This window comes from Podarcis cretensis (genome assembly GCF_951804945.1).
Source record: "Podarcis cretensis genome assembly, chromosome: 6".
Classification (NCBI taxonomy): Eukaryota; Metazoa; Chordata; class Lepidosauria; order Squamata; family Lacertidae; genus Podarcis; species Podarcis cretensis.
The window spans coordinates 65,241,945-65,261,785 of NC_137175.1; the positions used below are offsets into that span (position 1 = coordinate 65,241,945).

Consider the following 19,841-nt stretch of genomic DNA (forward strand, 5'->3'; position numbering starts at 1 on the left):
TAACTTAGTTGGTCTTTAAGGTGCTACTGGAAGGAATTTTTTTATTTTGTTTTAAAATATCTGCATCATTCAGGTGCACTAAACCAGAGAGCCAAGATTCTCTGCAATTTCCTGGGCAGATTCAGCTAACAAGTCTCTCTAGTAAAAGCAAGTATAAGGGTGCCTGCTAGCACACTGGGGCTTCCTCCCTATTGCACACCCTTTCATAGAAATTTGCTGGAGAGGGAGGCCAGGAGAACCCCAGAACAGCACACAGGGGAGAAGAGGAGATTGTTCAATCCAGCAAGTTGAAAAGCTTGAGCTGATGGGATGATTGCCATAGTGCTACATAGAATTCCTCCCCCTGTCAAGTATAAACTAATTGGCAAACCAATGTCTGATGTTGTGTAATTTGTTTAGTGGCTATCACATGGGAGATGAAACTGATGAGCTTCAAGGTGAAATGTGAAGAAGCTCCTTGTCGGTTTTACCTTTAGCAATTGTTCTATTGCATACATCTTCATCAAAAATAATAATTTTGATATCACTTTATTATGGTGTTGGATCAAACTGCAAATCAAATATGTCATTTGTAGTGTACCATTAAAGTGAGACTATTTTCACTAATTTAAAGAATGCCTGGTATATAACTTTGTAACATGTTTATTTTTCCATATGGATATTTTGATGCTTGTGCCATCTTATACTAATGAGTACATAAGATCTACTGACTTAAATAGCTCAAGATTAATATATAATGCATATATAAGGATTCCAAAAATATTCTGTTGCAGACTCTGTTGTATTTTTATTGAATTCTGTTGTGATTATTGTGTTTTGGAAAACCAGTAAGTTTCTAACAATGGATCACTCTTTCATATGTGTGATATTCCGGGGGGGGGGGGTGTTCCAATCATTGAATTGTGGGAAGCAATCTGCTTTCTCTGTGACTTCCTTTTAAATTTATTATAATTATAAGTTTCTCTTAGTATCTGTGCAGTCACACATATATGGGATCCGCACTTCCAAATACATCATTTTTAAAAAATCTAGAACTAGACATGCCATCACCCACGCCACTGTTTGGTGCGCATTCTCAAGGGTATGTGGCTCCTGCCTTCCCAATTATTTTCTTTTCTACAGGTACAGCTGCAACACAATGAAAAGATTTCTCCTGCTATTTCTTCATCCTCACATGGCAAAATAAATAGATGATTGCCACTTATTCTTTCTTCTCTTCTTGTGATTTTATTTTGTATTTATTCTCTTTTTACATTGTGTGTTTTAATTTGGTTTGGTTTACTCATATGTCTTTTGGCATCTCTCTCAACATTTTTGCTGAGTGGCTCTAAAGCTGGTTTTTCCTGCAAAGTTGCCCCATAAAGTGGTCCTTGGGCTGAAGAAGGTTCCCCAGCTCTGCTTTATCAGGTCTAAGAAAAGAATTGAGAATTCCTCTTCAAGCATCCTTCACCTTACTTGATCATCGGTGAAACTTACATATTGCATCTCATACTGCACATACAGATAATGGAGGTAGGAGACAGGCTATCATAGACAGTAAATTGTGTTCCATAGTGGCACTGTCATTGTGCATTGCCAGCTACATGGTGTGCATATCTCAATATCAACATTCTTTGTGGGACAAGGCATCCTCCTTTTCTGGTTATCTTCCAAACAATGCAGGTGAACACGTCTCAGTTTTGTAACAGGAAGCAAACAGCAAATCCACACTCCTGACTGTATGTCAGAAACATTGACAAAAGCATCCATGGACATGCTTAGGTGCACTTCTCTGGACTGACATAGGATGCTAGAACTATGATTCAAAACTTACCATGGCTTAGGCCTTTTTTTGGAAAAGGCAGTTGATGCCTTGGATAGAGGACAAAAACTCTGCAAGACAGCTTGTGATATGGATTTGACAACACAATAGTATACAAGTTTTGCTTTGGTCAAGGTTTGCTTTGGCACAGGACCTCTTCCAGTCATCCTACCTCCCTAGCTACAGAGGCTTCCCAGCAGACCTCTTTGTACTTTGAAAAGCTTCTCAGTTGGGGAGTCATTCAAGTGACATAAAACATCAGACTCTTCCAGATATCAGCTTTGACTTTCTCTTCATCATTTTTCTCTTCAGCATTTTGCCAGTGTTTAGCAAGTAGCTAAGGGTGTTGGTTTTTTTTTTTTGGTTGTTTGGTCTTCCCTCATTACTGACCAGTGGCTGCTTACCCTAGTGTTTGACTTTCTTCCTCAAGACAGAGTCTTTCACTTTATCCCCACCTCTCCTTCTTTAGAGGTATTGATACTCATCTAAATGGAAGCAGTGGAACAAGTACCCAGACATCAAAGATTGTACTAAATGTTCTTAGGGGAGATGGGGAATCTCTGTCTGAAATTTCAAGAGGTAGGTACATTCATTTGACATTCCTTCCTTGCATTCATTGATCCATTGCATCCCCTGAAATGTGTGCAGACGAGGGTGAAGGGTCTGGAAACCAAGCCTTCTGAGGAGCAGTTGAGGGAGCTGGGTATGTTTAGCCCATGGATAAGAGAATTCTGAGAGATATGATAGCCATCTTAAAATATTTGAAGGGCTGTTACATGGAAGATGAGCAAGCTTGACCACTCCAGCTTTAGACCAATTGGCCAACTATCTTGCCACAATGCTGAGTCTTCTTGACTCTCTGTGTAAATGTGGGGAAATCCTGTTTGGTATTTAATGCACTGGCCTGAATTCATCAGAGCACTTTCCATCAACATACATTCTTACCTTTCACATGGAAGAGAAAGAATATTCTTATGTTTTCAGCTATGGCTGACCATAGTACTGAACAGCTTGCAGTCCAAATTCAGTTTTTCAGTTATTTTGCTTCAATTCAGGGCTAACCCATTTGCTTTGAGCTTACTATTGATTATGGCACTTAATATTTAAGCTGCCTTTCCTGGTTACTATTGCTTCAGCTCAAAGGGTTACTACATCAGCTTTCTATGTTCATCTGGTACTACAGACTTGATGTTTGATCCAGAATGGATGCTCTTCTGGAAGGGCTGTGCTGAACCCAGAGCTTTCTAGGCAGCTCCCCAGCCTTTGGTATGTTAGTTTGCTATTCATATAGCCTGCTCTTGCTCACTTTTTTTGTATAGCCACTGCGCGCAATCCATTAGGAATTGAGCAGGAAAGTGGGGGCCATGCCCTTTTGAGTGTGCACACACTGGGATAAGCAGCCTGCCAATACACTAACCAAGTTCAAGAAATCTGAAAAACAAGACTGCACAGTCACAAAACCTATATGTCTCTGCACAGATCACTCATTGAAGAACTACAGTTACAGATAAGCAAACTTTCTGAGTACCTCCTGGCTGTTTGTGTGTGCTTATGTGTTAATGTCAATTTTTAACAAACTCTTTGCCTCCTAATAGCCTTCTCTACCTGATGTGGGATTATTCTTCTTGGGTTGAAATCAAGATACATTACATCTCCCTGATCCACTGAGCTTGAAACTCTTTCAAAAAATGGAAATAAGATTAGGCTGGTATGACTTGTTTTTGAGAAAGATGTGCTAGTTCTTAGTAATCACAGCATCCTTTTTTGAGTGTACACCTTTCCTTGCATCAGTGTCAAGCTGACTAGTTGGTAGTTGCCTGGGTTTCCCCCTTTTTAAAGTTGGGGACCACATTTGCCTGCCTCCCAGGGACCTCACCTATTCTCAAAGAATTCTCAAATATTATACACAGAGGCTCTGATATTACATCTGCAAATTCCTTTAGTATCGTCAGATGTATTTCATCAGACCACGGAGATTTGAATTCATTTAAAGTAGCTAGGTGTTCCCTTACTGCCTCTTCTCTTTTCTTGGGCTGAAGCTCCCTCTCTGCATGATTTATTGGATTATCACCAGGTTGGGCACTGTTTTCTTGTTATTTTCATGCTTTATCATCACTACTGCTGCCAACATCTCACCATTCAACAGTATGTTATTTCTTCTACACACATAAGTATGAGAGAAACTTACTTTCAGCAACTTCCACGTTGCTTTCTGCCTCCAGCAGAAGCCAGCTGTCATAGAATGAGTGCTGTGAACTATCCCCACACCTGTGCAATCGTGATCATCTTCCCATGAAGTCTTGAGATCCCTGAATCCATACATATGCATGCTCATTACTGCCTCTTCTATGGCACTGATTCTATATCCCATTTCAAAGAGCAAGGCCAGCATTTGGTTGCATTAGTATAGTGGTAGTTATTACTTAGATGCATGCCTTATGTAAGGCTGTTCCATAGTGTTCCTGAATTTCTATAACATAAAAATGGTTAGAAGGTTCAAAAGGTTTTCCGAGGGGAAAGCAGTTACCAAACCATTTTGCAATTATAAATGACAAATGGAGTATAAACCCCAGATTAATTATTTAAGGCAAAGAAATGCCTAGCTCAAGCCATGCTACCATTGAATTTAAGTCTCAACTTGACAGCAACACACAAGGCTTTCAAAATAATGAAACGAAATGGCAGAAGTAGAAAGAGAAATAGCACTCGTATAACAAATTTCAGTCGATATATTGCAGGCACAAATCCAAAATTGTTAATAATGAAGCCTCTTATTTCAGGTTTTATTCATTCTGTAGGTTATAATAAAGGAAGCTGACAAGATACTTGAAGAAATTTGACTGACAGTTTGCTTGTCCGGTGCCTGCCCCTCATGCTTATCTAAGGCTAGCCATAAGAATCTTGTTGGTCTGTTTTTAGCTGTGGTAATTGCCTCAGAGAAGGAACTTAACGTTTAAGGAGCAGAACTTTATTTATTTTTCTAAGCTTTCAAAGAAATAAAAAATATTGTTCTGTGCTGTCTCTTGAACAATGGAAAGTTCAAGACTCTTTTTTTACAGCATCAATTTCCTTTTTGAAGAAGGTACCCAAGAGGCATATGGTATTTTTGTTTTCTGTTTGTTATTTACATGTATGGGCACATTATACATTACTCTGGAAATGTACTTGGGCAAGCAGAACTGGATTCATTAAATGTATCAGTCTTATATAAAAAACAGTACCCTTGAAACTCAAAAATGTTTTCCCCCCCTCAAGCCAGTCATTGTCCGTTAATTAGTATCCGTTGTTAATGATGAAACTACTACTAAACAAAAGACAGTATGGCTCACAAATTCCTTCATGATTTATTTTTAGTATTCACAAAGGGAGAAGTATTAACGCTGCAACATTGTTTGTGTCTCTTCTCTGTACTATTTATAAATACTGAATAATTTGCAAAATATGCTTTCAAAATATAATGACTATATAAGTTGAGTACAGAGGGATCAATGTGATATCATAGCTAACAATAGATTTTTCAACTCATTAAGGATGAAACTAAATTTGGGGGCAACCCATAAATGCAATGTTCCAAAGAAAAGAAAAGCTAATCCTGTGAAAATGTATTTTATAAGGTGTAGCTTATTCCTTTAAGGGAGGCATACATCTACAATGCTTGGTTAATAAGAAATATAAACAAACTAAGATTACCCAGTCAAACCCAATTAGTAAATTTTTAGATGGTTGCCTACAGACGAGCTTTTGTTGTGGGATTGTTATCACTCACACATGCAAATTTTTCACAGCACCCATATGAAACTTGCTACCAGCTTTCTGTTGTTTTTATGCTTTTATTGTCTGTGTAGTGTGCATTACATTGCTTATAAACTTTGGGTAGTTTAACGCTAGGTACTTGGGTTTAATTGGCTTATCATTGTTATCTTTAATGAATGCCTAATGTCTGATTTGTTGTTGTTGTTTTTCATGTTACCTGACAGTTGGTTGACTGGCTGGGTCAAAGCAATATGTGAAATTGTGCCTCCCCGCCTTTTTACTCCAAATCACACAGTGCCAGGCCACTGAAGGGTGGTGACAAAGATAACTTTCACTTTGCAGAATTCTTTTTATAAGAATGCCATGCTGGATCAGACCAAAGGCCCATCTAGTCCAGCATCCTATTTTCACATAGGCCAATAAGATGAGAAATTTGCAGAGAGAGTCTGAGTACAACATCATTCTCCACCCTGAGGATTTCCACCAAGTAGTAATAGAACATGGCCTTTATAGGACTCTTAAATAAAAGCTAATATACTGTTCATTTGAGAATCTTATTCCATTTGCAGATGTTTTGCAACATGCACTCTGATCCAGCATTTCCTTGTAAGTGCTGGAGCTAGATTGTGCATATGAACCCTCCTACCCACAAGGGCTTTCCATCTTCAAACTGAATCTTCCATTTAAATAAATTGGGACCACCCTGTATGCCTTGGAATGCTAACCAGGCTCCTAACTGTAATTATGGAGACTTCTTGCTTACATTATGTAAGTAAGTTGATAGTTATACAATTTTTAGAAGACATCTGAAGACAGCCCTCTATAAGTTTTTAATGTTTCATTGTGTTCTTATATGTGTTGGAAGCCGCCAAAGCGGCTGGAACAGACACATGGGTGGGGTACAAATAATTAAATAATAAGAATATTAAAACTGATTAAAATCAGCTTTAGGGAGATTCATTTATCATTGTTTATTGTAGACGTTGCTGTTCATATATTGAAATAAAAATGAATTCCTTCATTAATTATAAACAATGTGACAAAAATGTTTGTTGTCCTGTCAAATATGTTCTTTATTCTATCCAATATGCGCTGTCTACCTCTAAAATTTAATGTAACAGCACATGCAACCTTTGCCACTGTGTATAGTATAACTGCAGTAAAATTTTAACATTCTCATTACTGTATTATCTTTTGTTTTTTCCAGGTCAATGCACAAACTGACACAGCTAGAGAGGCTTGACCTAGGCAATAATGAATTTTCTGAGTTGGTAAGAAAAACCTGTTTTAAAAAGCATAACAAAACATGTATGTTCAGTAGTGTTCAGTATATCAATGCAATTTTCCTCAGTTCCCACTATGAGAATTGTGCTGCATGCAGAAACGAGTAACTCTACTATTTTGCTTTCCATACATGTAAAAGCTGCATAGGATCCTGCTTTGCATTGGTAATAAAAGGAATTCGTGATGAAATATTTTATGTCCACAGACAGGGATAATAATGAGGGTGTACAAATAGTAAGTCTCTTATTTATGGCACATGATACTCTGGATTGTGTGACATTATGGGGAAGGGTTGATAGATATGTAGGATCTTGCTTCAGAAACCAGCAGCATCACAGAAGCTGTGAGAATAAAAGCCTTAACTCCTAATACCTGACAGTTCAGAGTTTCTGAAATACTAAATCAGCCATTGCTTCTCTGTGCTGCTTCTTCTCAGTGTTAGTTGATCCATCCTGGTAGATGGATTTAGACCAAACCACACTCAGAAATGTGACTTGTAATATTTAACATAATCATCACTTATAAGTACAACCTTGAAGAAAATGATGAAGTAATCAGATTAAAGAACTATAGTTCTATTCTGATTTTGTTTGCAAAAGATAATCACTTGGCAATAATTAAAATATCATTTGGTTTGCATAAATGTTATATTTATAAAATATACTTTTTTACAGCCTGAGGTTCTGGAACAAGTTCAAAATCTAAAGGAATTATGGATGGACAGTAATTCACTTCAAACACTGCCTGGGGTATGGATATTGTATACATTCATTGTGTTGTTTAGTTTCATTTCTTGTTAATATAGGGAGAAGCAACACTGAACATGTTTTTGACAAGGATACTAACATAATGTTGCATAGTAATGTGTAAAGAATAAACTTAAATTGATTTGTTCTGACACTGCACAACTCTGCAAAATTTCAGCTATGTATATATTTCTGTTATATTGAAACATTTGAAAGATGTTATTTCTTTAACAGGTGATGGGTTTCAATTGATCTAAGTTGCATAAGGCTCTCAGAGAACCTTATTGCTGTTTATATATGAACAATTTTTAAAAAAATATTACTGTAGCGTGCCTCATGCATTTCACTACTGAAGGATGTCTAGCTAACAAAGCATCTGCTAATCTGACTCTCATTGCTGCTATTTCTGAACAACTAGATCTGATACAAATAACCTAGATACCATATAATAATATTTCTAATCATTCTTATGTGTGGAACAAGAGAATGCACTCCAGCAGCTTGTGAGACACCATCTCAACAAGTGATGAATGCTGCTTATAGACATGCTAGTTGCAGATCACACACATCTAGAGTGGTTTTGGGGATTACAGCCAGATGAGTATATGATAACTTCTGCGTTCATATGGTAACACAGGATCATGATGTCTAAAGGGTGAAGTTGTTCTAGGAAATAGTACAGTGAGAATGTGTAGACCCCTTGGATCTCTGGTCCTAAGTAAAGCATGCACACACACACACACACACACACACACACACACGGGCCCTGCCCACTGAACTCATGGTTTATTTCTATTTTGACTCCTCTTGTAATACAGTTTTTCCTATCTTCAGCTGTCAGTTTATTGAGTTTGGCATGAAATAAATCACTATAGTGTGAATCCAGCAGCACCTAACCCCAGAACAAAGGCACTTCTGCTTATGTCAATTCTCCCCCTGAGCTTCAGCCCTCTCCCGAACATATCCAGTGCTGTTCTGGAGGGGCCCCTTTTTTGTAAGCTGAAGCAGGAAGAGGGAAGTAGGGAAGCTATAATCTGTGAATGGAACTCTGATCAGTGTTCTTAGGCTCCAACTCAATGATTTTAAGAGAATTTTAATATAAGAATTCTAGTTCAAGCACACAGAGTAAATCATCTTAAGGCAAATTTCTATGCTGTGACTTGAACAGAGGGTAGTGTTTTCTGTACAGCTTTTGCCTAGCCTATAGCATGTAGAAGTCCATTTTCAATTTAAATACTACAGTATATGCTACAAAAATGCCTTTGGGTAACAACATTGCTACTTCAGCTCAATATAAGAGCACTCTAGTTCAATTGGCAATGTGATTTAGTGCTTGTAGAACTTTTTCAAACCCTTTAAATGTATTTATACATATCCAAAGTAAGTGTTGGATTCTGTTTCACATATTCATATCTGTTTGATGATTAGCAGTGTCAGAGTCGACAGCTACATCTGTTGTGTAGTGCTCAGGTAATTCCAATCCAACAACTGAAATTCATGAAAGGATCACACGCAGGAATGGTGCAATTTAGTGAAGGATCCGTATGCAACATCCTTTTTTTCTGCATTAAGACACTGAAATATTCTTACATTTAAGAACTATTCAGATGTATCTTTATAAATAGCACTAATGATTTTCACTGATATTTTGAGAGGCGCTTAAAGGCTGTGAAATACGTGAGACAAGTATCTGAGTTGCCTTTAAGGGCAGCTCTATGTAGAGCACATTGCAATAATCCAATCTGGAAGTTATGGGGTTGAGAAATAATGGGGATGAGGGGTCTGTGTGTATCTTCAGTATCCCTGTCTAGACACCCCTTTTGGTTTGTTAGCTCACTGCTCAGAACTCACATTTATTGGTTAAGCAGAGGTAGCAGGGTGAATTGGAATGTGGGAGGTATGTGTAGGCCTTCCAATTCCTTGCAACAATCTGTGCCACAGACTTTGTGGATGCACTTATACCAAAAATTGCTCTGTTAGGATCCTATCTTGTGTGAGTCATTGGGAAGAATCAAACCTCACCATTTAAGTAGTGATCATTGTTGCTGTATCTTTAGATACAAGTTTAGAACAGTGGTTTTTCTAGCGTACTTGACCAATGAAACATCAGACCAGATCATTTTTGCTTCTGTAATCACCATTAGCTTTCTATTAACTTTAATTTCTAAATATTATTGCTGTTAACCATTGGTGCCTGCTACGAAATGTAAATCTAACCAACAACCTATTCTTATGTGATGTCATCAAGCCTATAGGAAGGTTAAAGCAGCTGGTGTACTTGGATATGTCAAAAAATAGGATAGAAAGTATAGATATGGACATATCAGGATGTGAAGCCCTGGAAGATCTACTGTTGTCATCCAACATGCTACAACAACTGCCAGATTCTATAGGTAAAGAAAGAAATGTTGGCTAAATGTGTGGTATGTGTGAGAGGTTGTTGCTAAGAAAATGGGTTTTTGTTAATAGTTGCTGGTTTGGATTCAAGGGTCCGTTTCTTCTGAATCAAGATCTGCCTCCCCTATCATTCATTATCCTGTAATTATTATTAGCAACTTTATCTCTAAAATAACATACTGTTTTTATGTTAAGAGTTAAGAATTATATGAAGAATACAGGTATAACGTTTTGAAGTTTTACTTCATAATACAGAAAAGTGTTCCTGGTCACATTGCCTTGCATCGCAGTTTTATGTGTAGAAACTCATATTTGAATATGAGGTGCAATTATTTTTTAATGCTAGAATCTGTCCACAGGTTTATTTTTAACTATAATACATGTGTTAGGGAGGTGTGTCTGTAATTTAGCTTCCTGCTATGAAGAAATACTATGGAATGGCTTTTCTCACATTACCTAAAATTCATGTCCTCAGGCACAAGTGTGAAACTTCAAGTGCAAAAATACAAAATAGCAATCCACTGTTAAACTGCATGACTTGTATCTAGTGCTAGTTCTACTCAGAGTAGACCCACTGAAATTAACAAACATGGCTGACTTGGGCACATTAATTTCAGTGGTCCATATTCAACTAAATTGTTGCACGAGGAAAAGCCAGTGCAAGGATTCATGCTAGCACAGTAAGAATTCCCCCTTTCCCCCCTATCCTGTGCCATCACCAAATCTAGTCTGGAGGGGTTAGAACCTCCCAGAATAGATTTAGGAGGCTTTGTGGGGAGGAAAGGAGAAAAGGTTCCATGGCACCAATAAAATCCTTGCTGCTGATGGAGCCTTAGCTACTGATGCAATAGGTCTACGAAGAGTAGAACTTAGTTAAATTCAACCCTGTGTTTTTTGCAATTAGAAGATACTGTGTTTGCAAATTTAGGGATCACATGAGAAAATATGTTTGAAACAACTGTGTAGCCACCTCTGGAAGAGGATTCTTTTGAACTAACCCGGAATCCTTTATTTCAAAAATACTATTCATTATTCCATTTATTTTGTTACTTCTGCTGAAACTGGCCTCAGAATAGGCACTATGACCACTAGTATTGAGAGTTGAAAAAGGGGTGTACTTCACAGTAAAAAAATAATTATAGAGGGGAAATAATGCTGTTTTCAATATCTAACACATCTCTCTCTGTCTCTGTCTCTGTCTCTGTCTCTGTCTCTGTCTCTGTCTTTCTCTTTCAGGGCTCTTGAAAAGGCTTACAACTCTAAAAGTAGATGACAATCAACTCACAATTCTCCCCAATGCCATTGGAAAGTAAGTGGTGGAAGTTTATAGATTTGATGTATTTAGCAATAAGATTGTTTTCAAGACAAATGTGTATTTTCTGTCTAAGGAGGAAATGGATGCTTAAACCTTCCTGGGTGTGTGCCTCTTGTGGTCTCTCATGCTTGGCCGCCATATGTCCAGGTGCCTGTTAGGGGTCTTCCCTCTGGCAACCTGGACATCTGGCTTGAGTTCCCGCTGGCTGCTGCATCTCAAATGGGCCAATCAGTGGCCTCCCATGGGGGGGGGGGTGCCTCGCCAACTGGTAGTACATTGGCTGTACATGTGTCCTAACAGCTGGTGAGTCATAAAAGCTGGGGGCACTAAGGAAATAGCTTTTAGCTTATACCAGGATGTTGTCTTGCCTGAGTTTTATCTGAACATCTCAGAATGATCTTTCCACATCCTGCACATCCATCATGACTTCACCTTCTACATTGATAGGACAGCTGTGTTTCAACATGATCCTTCCCCCCCCCCATGTGTTCTGAGGGCTCTAGAAAGACTCTACCGATGTTGACTCAGGTCCTTTCATGTTGTTTTCTGAAAGCTATAAATTTTGCTATGGACTGGCATAGCTCCCAGTACCAATGGGAGTCCGCATCTACTTTTACAAAAGCCACGGCCTTTCAAAGAGGAATTTCCAGCTTCTTTTGCAGGCATCTTTGTTTGTTAGGCATGATGCTATGGATATTTAGGCTTGGACAGGTACCTCTTTTTGATGGGCTGTGTTGAGCTCAGCAATTACTAGTCAGTATTGCCCCACCTTGGGGTAAATTAGCTTGCTATTCTACCATGTGTGAAACTGCACAAAGACCCCAAAGAAAAGCAGGATGTTTGCCTGCAACTTTAGTTCATGTGGTCATATGTTCACTCAAACAACCCACCCTTTTTCACACCTGCTGTCACTCAAGTGTTTCCTTATATAACTGCCATCCGTTAGTATCTGAGAGGGAATGTAGGAACTACACCCCTTGAACATGTGCTTTGGGCAGATTTCCTGCCAAAATGTTTATCAGAAGGTTTCAGGCTTTGCACAGGTACAAAACTCCATGTATGTGCCTGCACAAGTGACTACTCAAGGAGCTACAGTTTAAGACAAGCAACCTGTTTTTCTTTAAGTGTCATTGATTTCGTTTGAAGAACTGAGCACATGCTTAAATCTCTTCTGTTAAGATCGATGGGAATTACAAGTGCTTAACTTGAGCTGTGCTGTGTTCATAGTGTTCTTTTCTGTTATACAAAATTTTGAAATGCTTTCCAAATACAATGCCTGCTTTTTGTGGGACATGTGGGGGATAACTTAACAGCCTACTCCTTACAGCTTCATTGCCTTGTGTAGTGAGAAATAAACAGACAAGGGCATAACAGCAGCTACATGTTCTGGTAAATAAACTGTTACTTTCTTGATCTAGTTCCATTGCAGCATAGGGAAGGAATCACTGTAGCACTCTTAAACCTTAACTCTGCTCCTTAATTATAAAGTTGGATCAGTTTTTTAAATTGAAAGTGTAAAAATAATATAAAATTCAAAGACTATCAAGATTCTTTTAAATTTCCCTTGCTAAGTGGAGTTACAGAATAATTTTAACAACTAAGTATAAAACAATAAGTGTTTTATAGAATCATACTTATTTATAAATAATAGCTTTGGTAGCATTTTCCAGATGTTTAGCAAGAGCTTAATGAGTGGTAATAAAAAACAGATACATAAATTACTACTTTATTGAGATGATAGCTTTGGCAGACAGTGTTTTGTTCTATTTTTATCATTTGTGTAGCTGATGAGAGTTTTGTGAGAACTCCAGTAAATGTATGTTGCATCATGTAAAGTGTCATATATGAATATTTTTATATATGATTCAGTTTGGACTCTGCAGAAATTGTTGCAAGAAGAACCTTGCTTTTCAGTGATGTGCAAGTTAAAACTATTTATGTTAAAGATTTTTGTTGTTTGATTTAAATTTGCAATGTAAGTTTTTCCATAAGGTTTCTCTTTTATGAAATGATTATTTAAATTTACAGAAGAATGGGACAATTTAAATAATGGGGGGGGGGAGCTCTCAATGAGTCACAGGTGCAAGCTCATGAGTGCCACCATCCACAACTGTCTTCCACACATTTGCAAACCAGTTTTTTTTTAGAATTTTTAGGTATTTTCTAAAGCTTTGCTCTGTTAGCTGTTACTGCAGCAGCATGGGATCCAGCCACAGGAAAGTGGCAACCAGGCTACAGAAATCATGTATAATGGGATCTAATAGGCTTTTTCCCTTATCTCTCTTTTATTATCTATATTTATTGATACTTGTCAATAAATATACTGCACTTGATCATTAGTAGGACACGCTGTGTTTCCTTCCTTGCAAATGTTCTCATCTTCAAAGTATCTTAGCTAGACCTAAAGCTTCTTAACATTTTGAAATGATGCTTGTATATTTTTGTCTTTATACTGAATATTTCAGATGAGATCCACATAATTTTAGAATCTTGATGACCATGGCTGGCATGAATATAGCAATTATCATTTACATCTCATAATTTGTCAATTTAAAATGACCAATTTGTTTCATTCTCATTTTGCAATTGAGAGGTTATTACATCATCCTAAGTCCTTATAACATTTTTCATATTTCAGCTGTACAAATAGGATTTTCCTCCCCTTTAGCCCCGCAGTTCTCGGTGTGGGAGGGGCAGGTGCAGCGGCTGAAGGAGAAAGTGAATGCTGTTGCATCCACAGACACGATATTAGATTGCTCCCTTAATGCTTACGTATTGAATGATTTTGTGATAGCACTTTTCTTCAATCCTGAATGCCTTTGATCTGAGCAATACATGCCTTTTTATTTACACATATAAAGTTGCTTTATACTGAGTTATACCATTGGTCCATCTATCCCAGTATTGTCTACTCTGATTGTTGATGGCTTTCACAGCTGTCTTTCTCAGTCCTGCTACCTGAGATCCTTGAACTGAAGGTGCCAGGGATTGAATTCAGCATTTGGTTAGTGTGGATACATTTGAAATGCAACATTTCCCCTCTTCCATATATTCTGTATTGCTATTCTAGGAACTTGTGGCAGCTGAAAGGGAATTGCAATAAATGATAATGTTTCTTGTCTGGCTGTAGCATCACTGAAGGTGCAGCGTGATCATTTTGCCAGGTGGTCTACTAAAGCACAGTCACCTATGTCTACATCTTCTGTCAGCGCAAGCCTAAAGTGGATCTGGGCCAAGTTGTCTGAATGCTGCCTTTAGAAATGATCACTTCCTCTGGCTTAAATTACAGCTTGGCAGCCGCAAGCATATAATGAAAAGCCTAACAAAGCTTTCAGCTGTTCTCTTTCCAACCCACTTCATGAATCACTGTGCAGTTCTCAAGAGGATGACACACTTCAGTCCTCCAGGCTAGTGTGGTCTAGAAGCTAGTTGCAGGGGAGATGTGTGGGGAACCAGATGGGCTGTGGGTTGTGGAGCAGCTGCTTTTAGATTTGTTCGTCTGAGGAACGTCGAAGTAAATAACTGAAGGCCGTATTGGGCACTTGCTATTTTACTGTTGCCAATAAATTTATGGGGGAAAGCTTTGATCTTGGTCATTTGTAAAATATAATACTTCTGTTAATGAGAAGTCAGTGTGTACCCCCTTCCCTCCTGTCCTGGGTAGTTGGTAGCCAGTTTTATACCTGCTTCATAACCATAACATTATGGTAGTTCAGGATTTATTGAAACAGTTTCTTTTTAATTCAGTCAAGCTTTCAATAGAGAGTGCCACTTGTCAGGCTGTTTTAGCAGTTAAATTCACAGAATTGTTGCAGAATTATTTTGTAGGATTATGAAAACTTATATATTTATTTTCATGTTTATCTTACCCTGCATCAAATCAAGTGACCACAAGGGTGGGACACATCAATTATTAAAAACAACATCAAGAAAAAAACGAGAACAGTATGCAGTTCATAAATATTATAACTGCTCTCTCCAAGTATCAGTGGCTAAGTACCCCACATCATTAAAAATTTGGACAAAGAGGTAAGTTTTAACTTGGTTCTGAAATCCAACCAGTGTAGACACCAACCTAAATTCAAGGTGGAGGGCATTCCACAACTTTCCACAGGTCTCTTCACAAGTCTCAGGTGTATGAACCCCACTTGGTGATGGAATAGTGAGTATAGCATCTCCAGCAGGCAGGATAATATAGGATGAGGTGCTCCTTCAGGTAACTTAACCCTAAAATTCTCAGATCATTATAAGTCAACATTAAAACCTTGAAATAAGCACAGTAGCATATTGGCAGACTGTACAAACTCTTCAGAACTGGTGTTATATGAACTAAACTGGCTGAACCACTCAATACTCTTGCCATGGTGGTCTTCCCCTGCTACAACCTCTGAACCATTTTCAAGGGCAAAGCCCCACATAGAGTATATTAGAGTAATCTAACTTGGAGTTACCAGACTGCAGGAGCCTGCTGCCAGGCTATCGCCGTCTAAGAATGGCTGTAGCTGGCAAGCAAACTGGTGCTACTAATAGGTGTTCCAAGACACGTGAATCCAAGGGCACCTCCAGATACCATCAGAAGGAGTGCAGCTCCCTCCAGAATATGCCATCTATCCAGTTCTTGAACACAAGAATCTCCTGTCAACAGGATCTCTATCTTGTCAGGATTCAGCTTCAGTTTTGGCTGTCATCCAACCCATTACTGTTTCCAGACATCCGTCCAACAACTGCACAACCTCTCCTGACTCAGATGATATGTAAAGACAGTGATTGGTATCAGTGTATTTATGGAATAATACTCCAAGTGCAGTGGGCCTCAACTTATGCTCACTTTACTGACACAATCGCAACCTTAGGTGCATGGCCGATAAATAGGTAAATAAATGGTGAGCTGGGAAAACCCACCATGGAAAGAGTTTTTAAGCCCTCCAGCTCACTTGCCAGACTTTGGGAGGGAGCTTGAAGGACCGTGAGATGCTTTGAAGGCCGTGAGAAGGAGCCTCCTGCCTCCTTCTCAGATACCTTGCTTACTGGGCTTTGGGAATGAGGTGTAAAAGCTCTGGGAAAGTCCCAAGAGCGTGGTAAGTGAGGCAGAGGGCAAATCCAACTCTGGACAAGTGGGGGGGGTGCACCAGGGGTGGGTGGGTTCCTGGCTTTACGCAATGGCAAGAGCTTTTTGATCCATCTGTCTCGCTTACCTGGCTCTGGGAGCATCCCGAGGCTTGTGCAGTAAGTGAGGCAAAGGGCAAGGCCTGCTCCAGACAAGTTGAGAGTGGTTTCTGGGAATCCTGGCTTCACATAATTTTGCCTTTGCATGTGGACTTTTAGAACTGAACCCTCATGTATGTGGCAGGTCCACTGTACCTTGAAGAACTCTCAGAATGGCTGTAACATCTATTTAAACAGCGTGGGGGACGGTATGGAATTGTCTTGGTGCCATTCTCTGGAAACAGCCCTGTAGGTAGAAGTTGAACCTCTGTTTCACCATGTTTCTGACTTCCAGCTACAGAACTGATTCAGAATGAAACAGTGGTCAGTGCTATCAAAAGCCACCAATAAGTCTAGGAGACTTAGCAGGATTGCATTCCCCTAGTACTGGTCAATCAGAGCAACCAAGGTCATTTCAATACTAAAACTGGGCCTGAAGCCAGACTGAAATTGGTCTAGACAATCCCTTGTAAAATATGTATTACTTAAGTAATACTGGAAAGTGTTTCTGCCGTTTTATTACAGCACATTTATTGTCAGTATAAGACTCAGTTGCTAGCATTTCTACTTAAAGGATTCTTGGTTAAGATATCTATTGATGGGGCCTGTTTATGCATGATAAAATTGCATATGTCTATTTTGCTTCATATGCAAATGGGAGGAGACCAATACACACATCTGCCGTAATTACATGTGGTAGGAACTTTCTGCCAATCATATACATGTAACAAAATATACATGGGTGTTTGCCATATACTACTGCATAAATGCTCTCCTGTGGCTTTATTATTAGTTCGTGTTGATAGTAGTGCCCTAGATGGACCGTTCCTCTGCTTCAACTAGAAAGCATTTCCAAATATAATTCCATTATGTCCTTCAAATACATATTTTGTACTGCAGCTCAAAAATGTGTAAGATACTTATATTTTTGTCATTTGAAATTCTTATGCCTATTTGCATAGTTTGCAGATCTGGAATGTTAAGATTTAGATATAAAAAACCCCCAATGATTGATGGCTTTGTGACATAGACTAACAAATGTACTTAACGTTTCAGTTTATCTTTATTAGAGGAATTCGACTGCAGCTGTAATGAACTAGAGTCTCTACCTCCCACCATTGGCTACTTGCACAGTCTGCGGACACTAGCTGTAGATGAAAATTTCCTGCCTGAACTGCCTAGAGAAGTAAGGATATATTATGAAATATGATTACTCGAAAATTTCCCTGTCTTTATCCAGAATAAATTTACACTGAAGGGACTATTACCAAATCAGAGTTTGGTCTCAATACAAAAGGGCAATATTCACATAAAAATGATGAATTTCAAACATTTTTAATTTCTAAAGTTTTGTATCAGCTTGTAAATGTTACATCATACTTTGAAAATAGGCCAGTTTGGAAGTTAACAATCCAGTGCAACCATTAGGTAACAATTTATTTCTTCAGGGAGCAGTGCCCACAAGGAGGAGTCAATATGCTGACCACTCCTTTGCCACAATGCTTTCTGTACACATTTCTACTCTTTCTTACTGAGGATGCTTCCAACACATTCAGGAGCTTCAGGCTGATGTCATTCTTGGTGCACCATCTTCATTCTCAGAACTGTTGTATGAAGACATGACAAACCAAGTAGACTGGGACCCTATGGTTACAATTTTTCATCTTCATGCAAGCCTTTCCTAACTGAGAGCTTGGAAATAGAACAGCAGTGGTTTTATCAGTTTGGTGCAGCTGAGGTTGTTAGACATAATGCCCAAAATTGATTAACTTGTCTGCAAGATGGTATCTAGTAACTGGTTCTACTAGAATCCATAGGTGATTTCCTTACACGGTGTAATGGTGTGGGAACAGACCTTCTAAAGGCAAAAAAAACCCAGACATTTTTGGAAATTGCCTTGCCTTCAAAGGTCTTTGGTTTCTAAAGTGTTCATTCACTTAACCCTATAGTGAGTCAAAGATTTCCAACTTGGAATCATAATGCAGTTCTCATCGGTCAATATGTTGAGCATATGCTTTTTTCCACTCAAGAGTTTGAGATTATCAGTATTGGGATTCATTCAAATATAAAGGGTTGAGTACATTCTGAAAGAATAAAAGGCATATCCACTCCCTATTGGTGGCAACTTGTTATCCTTAGGTTAGGATTCAAATGATTCTTGCATGAGTCTGTTCCTCTTTGGCTTTCTGATTATTGACTGAATATTGTTTTTGTATTTATTATGATTTTGCATTGGTTTAAGTCTTTATACCTTGTATATGAATAGAAATACATTATATAAATAAATAAAATAAATTATGTTACACTAGATTTGAAACACCACCTTCACTCAGTTTGTTGCAAATTGTCTTCTATCCCTTTGAATAAATTGGCTCTTTGTGTTGTATAAGTTGTGGACAAAATATGCAGGAACAGAAAAATAGTTCCAATAGCTCCATGCAGATTTCAGATCTAGCCAAAAGCTGCAAAGTGAAAACATTCCATCCTAGGGGGAGATGAAGTCAATTTCTCAGCCTGTGTTATAATCCAGAGCAGCTGACAGTACCGAATCTGACTTCTAAAAGCATAATTCCAACTCCTGTCAGTCAAAAGTATGGGTTTTGCAGCCAAGGCCAGTGTTCTTTGTCACAATCTTTGCCAGGTTCTTGGTTAAAGCTTTGGTATGATGGTGATAAAGAACCACTCAATCAAAGCAACAGCAGTTTCTGTAGCTTGAATGCAGGAATACTCATTCAAGGCATTTGCAAATCAGTGACATGAGTTCAAGCCACACATCTGTTGAACACTATAGATCATTTTTACATTCTTCTCCCACATCACATCACTTCATCAGAAAATGTCTAAAATATACAAGACTCAAGCCTAGCTTCTGCTCACATCCACATTGCATATCTTGAGAAATGGGTGATATTGGCATGGGAATAAACTGTCTCATGTACCTTGTGGCCTGTATCTTCTCTTGTGACATATATGCTGGAGTGGTTTTCAAGCGGCTTATACTGCATTACATCATAGCTTAGGTGATGTCAGGGGAGGCCTTAAGGTGCCACATCTCTGTCCCGACAGATATTTCTGTGAGGCAGTTACTTAGAAAGGCTTGGTAACTTAAGGGAGTAGTTTTCATATAACATAGAGGGAGTAGCATCTAGATGATAAGTGGTGGGTGGGATATACGTGTGCCTACCATTGGGATCAAAGTTTTTTATGGGTAATGAATGCAAAGGTTTGTGGTTTGTAAAAGAGGGTTCCATGTCTGCTGCAGGGCTCTATACTTTATGCATTGCTAATGCATGACAATGTTACTACCATGGAGCATGGAGTTTCTTCCATAAATGATCTA

At 38.6% G+C, this 19,841-nt stretch overlaps 1 protein-coding gene across 18 annotated transcripts in view; it reads left to right on the top strand.

Annotated features, from left to right (window-relative positions):
* LRRC7 (leucine rich repeat containing 7) overlaps nucleotides 1-19,841 on the top strand; it is a 208,311-nt gene that overhangs the window by 108,855 nt on the left and 79,615 nt on the right. For 17 of the 18 annotated variants that reach the window (XR_013840334.1, XR_013840335.1, XM_079982232.1 and 14 more), the window contains 5 exons: nucleotides 6,762-6,825; nucleotides 7,513-7,587; nucleotides 9,833-9,977; nucleotides 11,218-11,290; nucleotides 17,558-17,687. Coding sequence is in view for 15 of the 18 variants with exons in the window: in XM_079982232.1 (XP_079838358.1) it covers nucleotides 6,762-6,825; nucleotides 7,513-7,587; nucleotides 9,833-9,977; nucleotides 11,218-11,290; nucleotides 17,558-17,687 (487 nt within the window). In the remaining 3 variants the exon portion in view is untranslated. The remainder of the gene's footprint in view (nucleotides 1-6,761; nucleotides 6,826-7,512; nucleotides 7,588-9,832; nucleotides 9,978-11,217; nucleotides 11,291-17,557; nucleotides 17,688-19,841) is intronic. The other variant, XR_013840333.1, reaches the window with a different exon arrangement.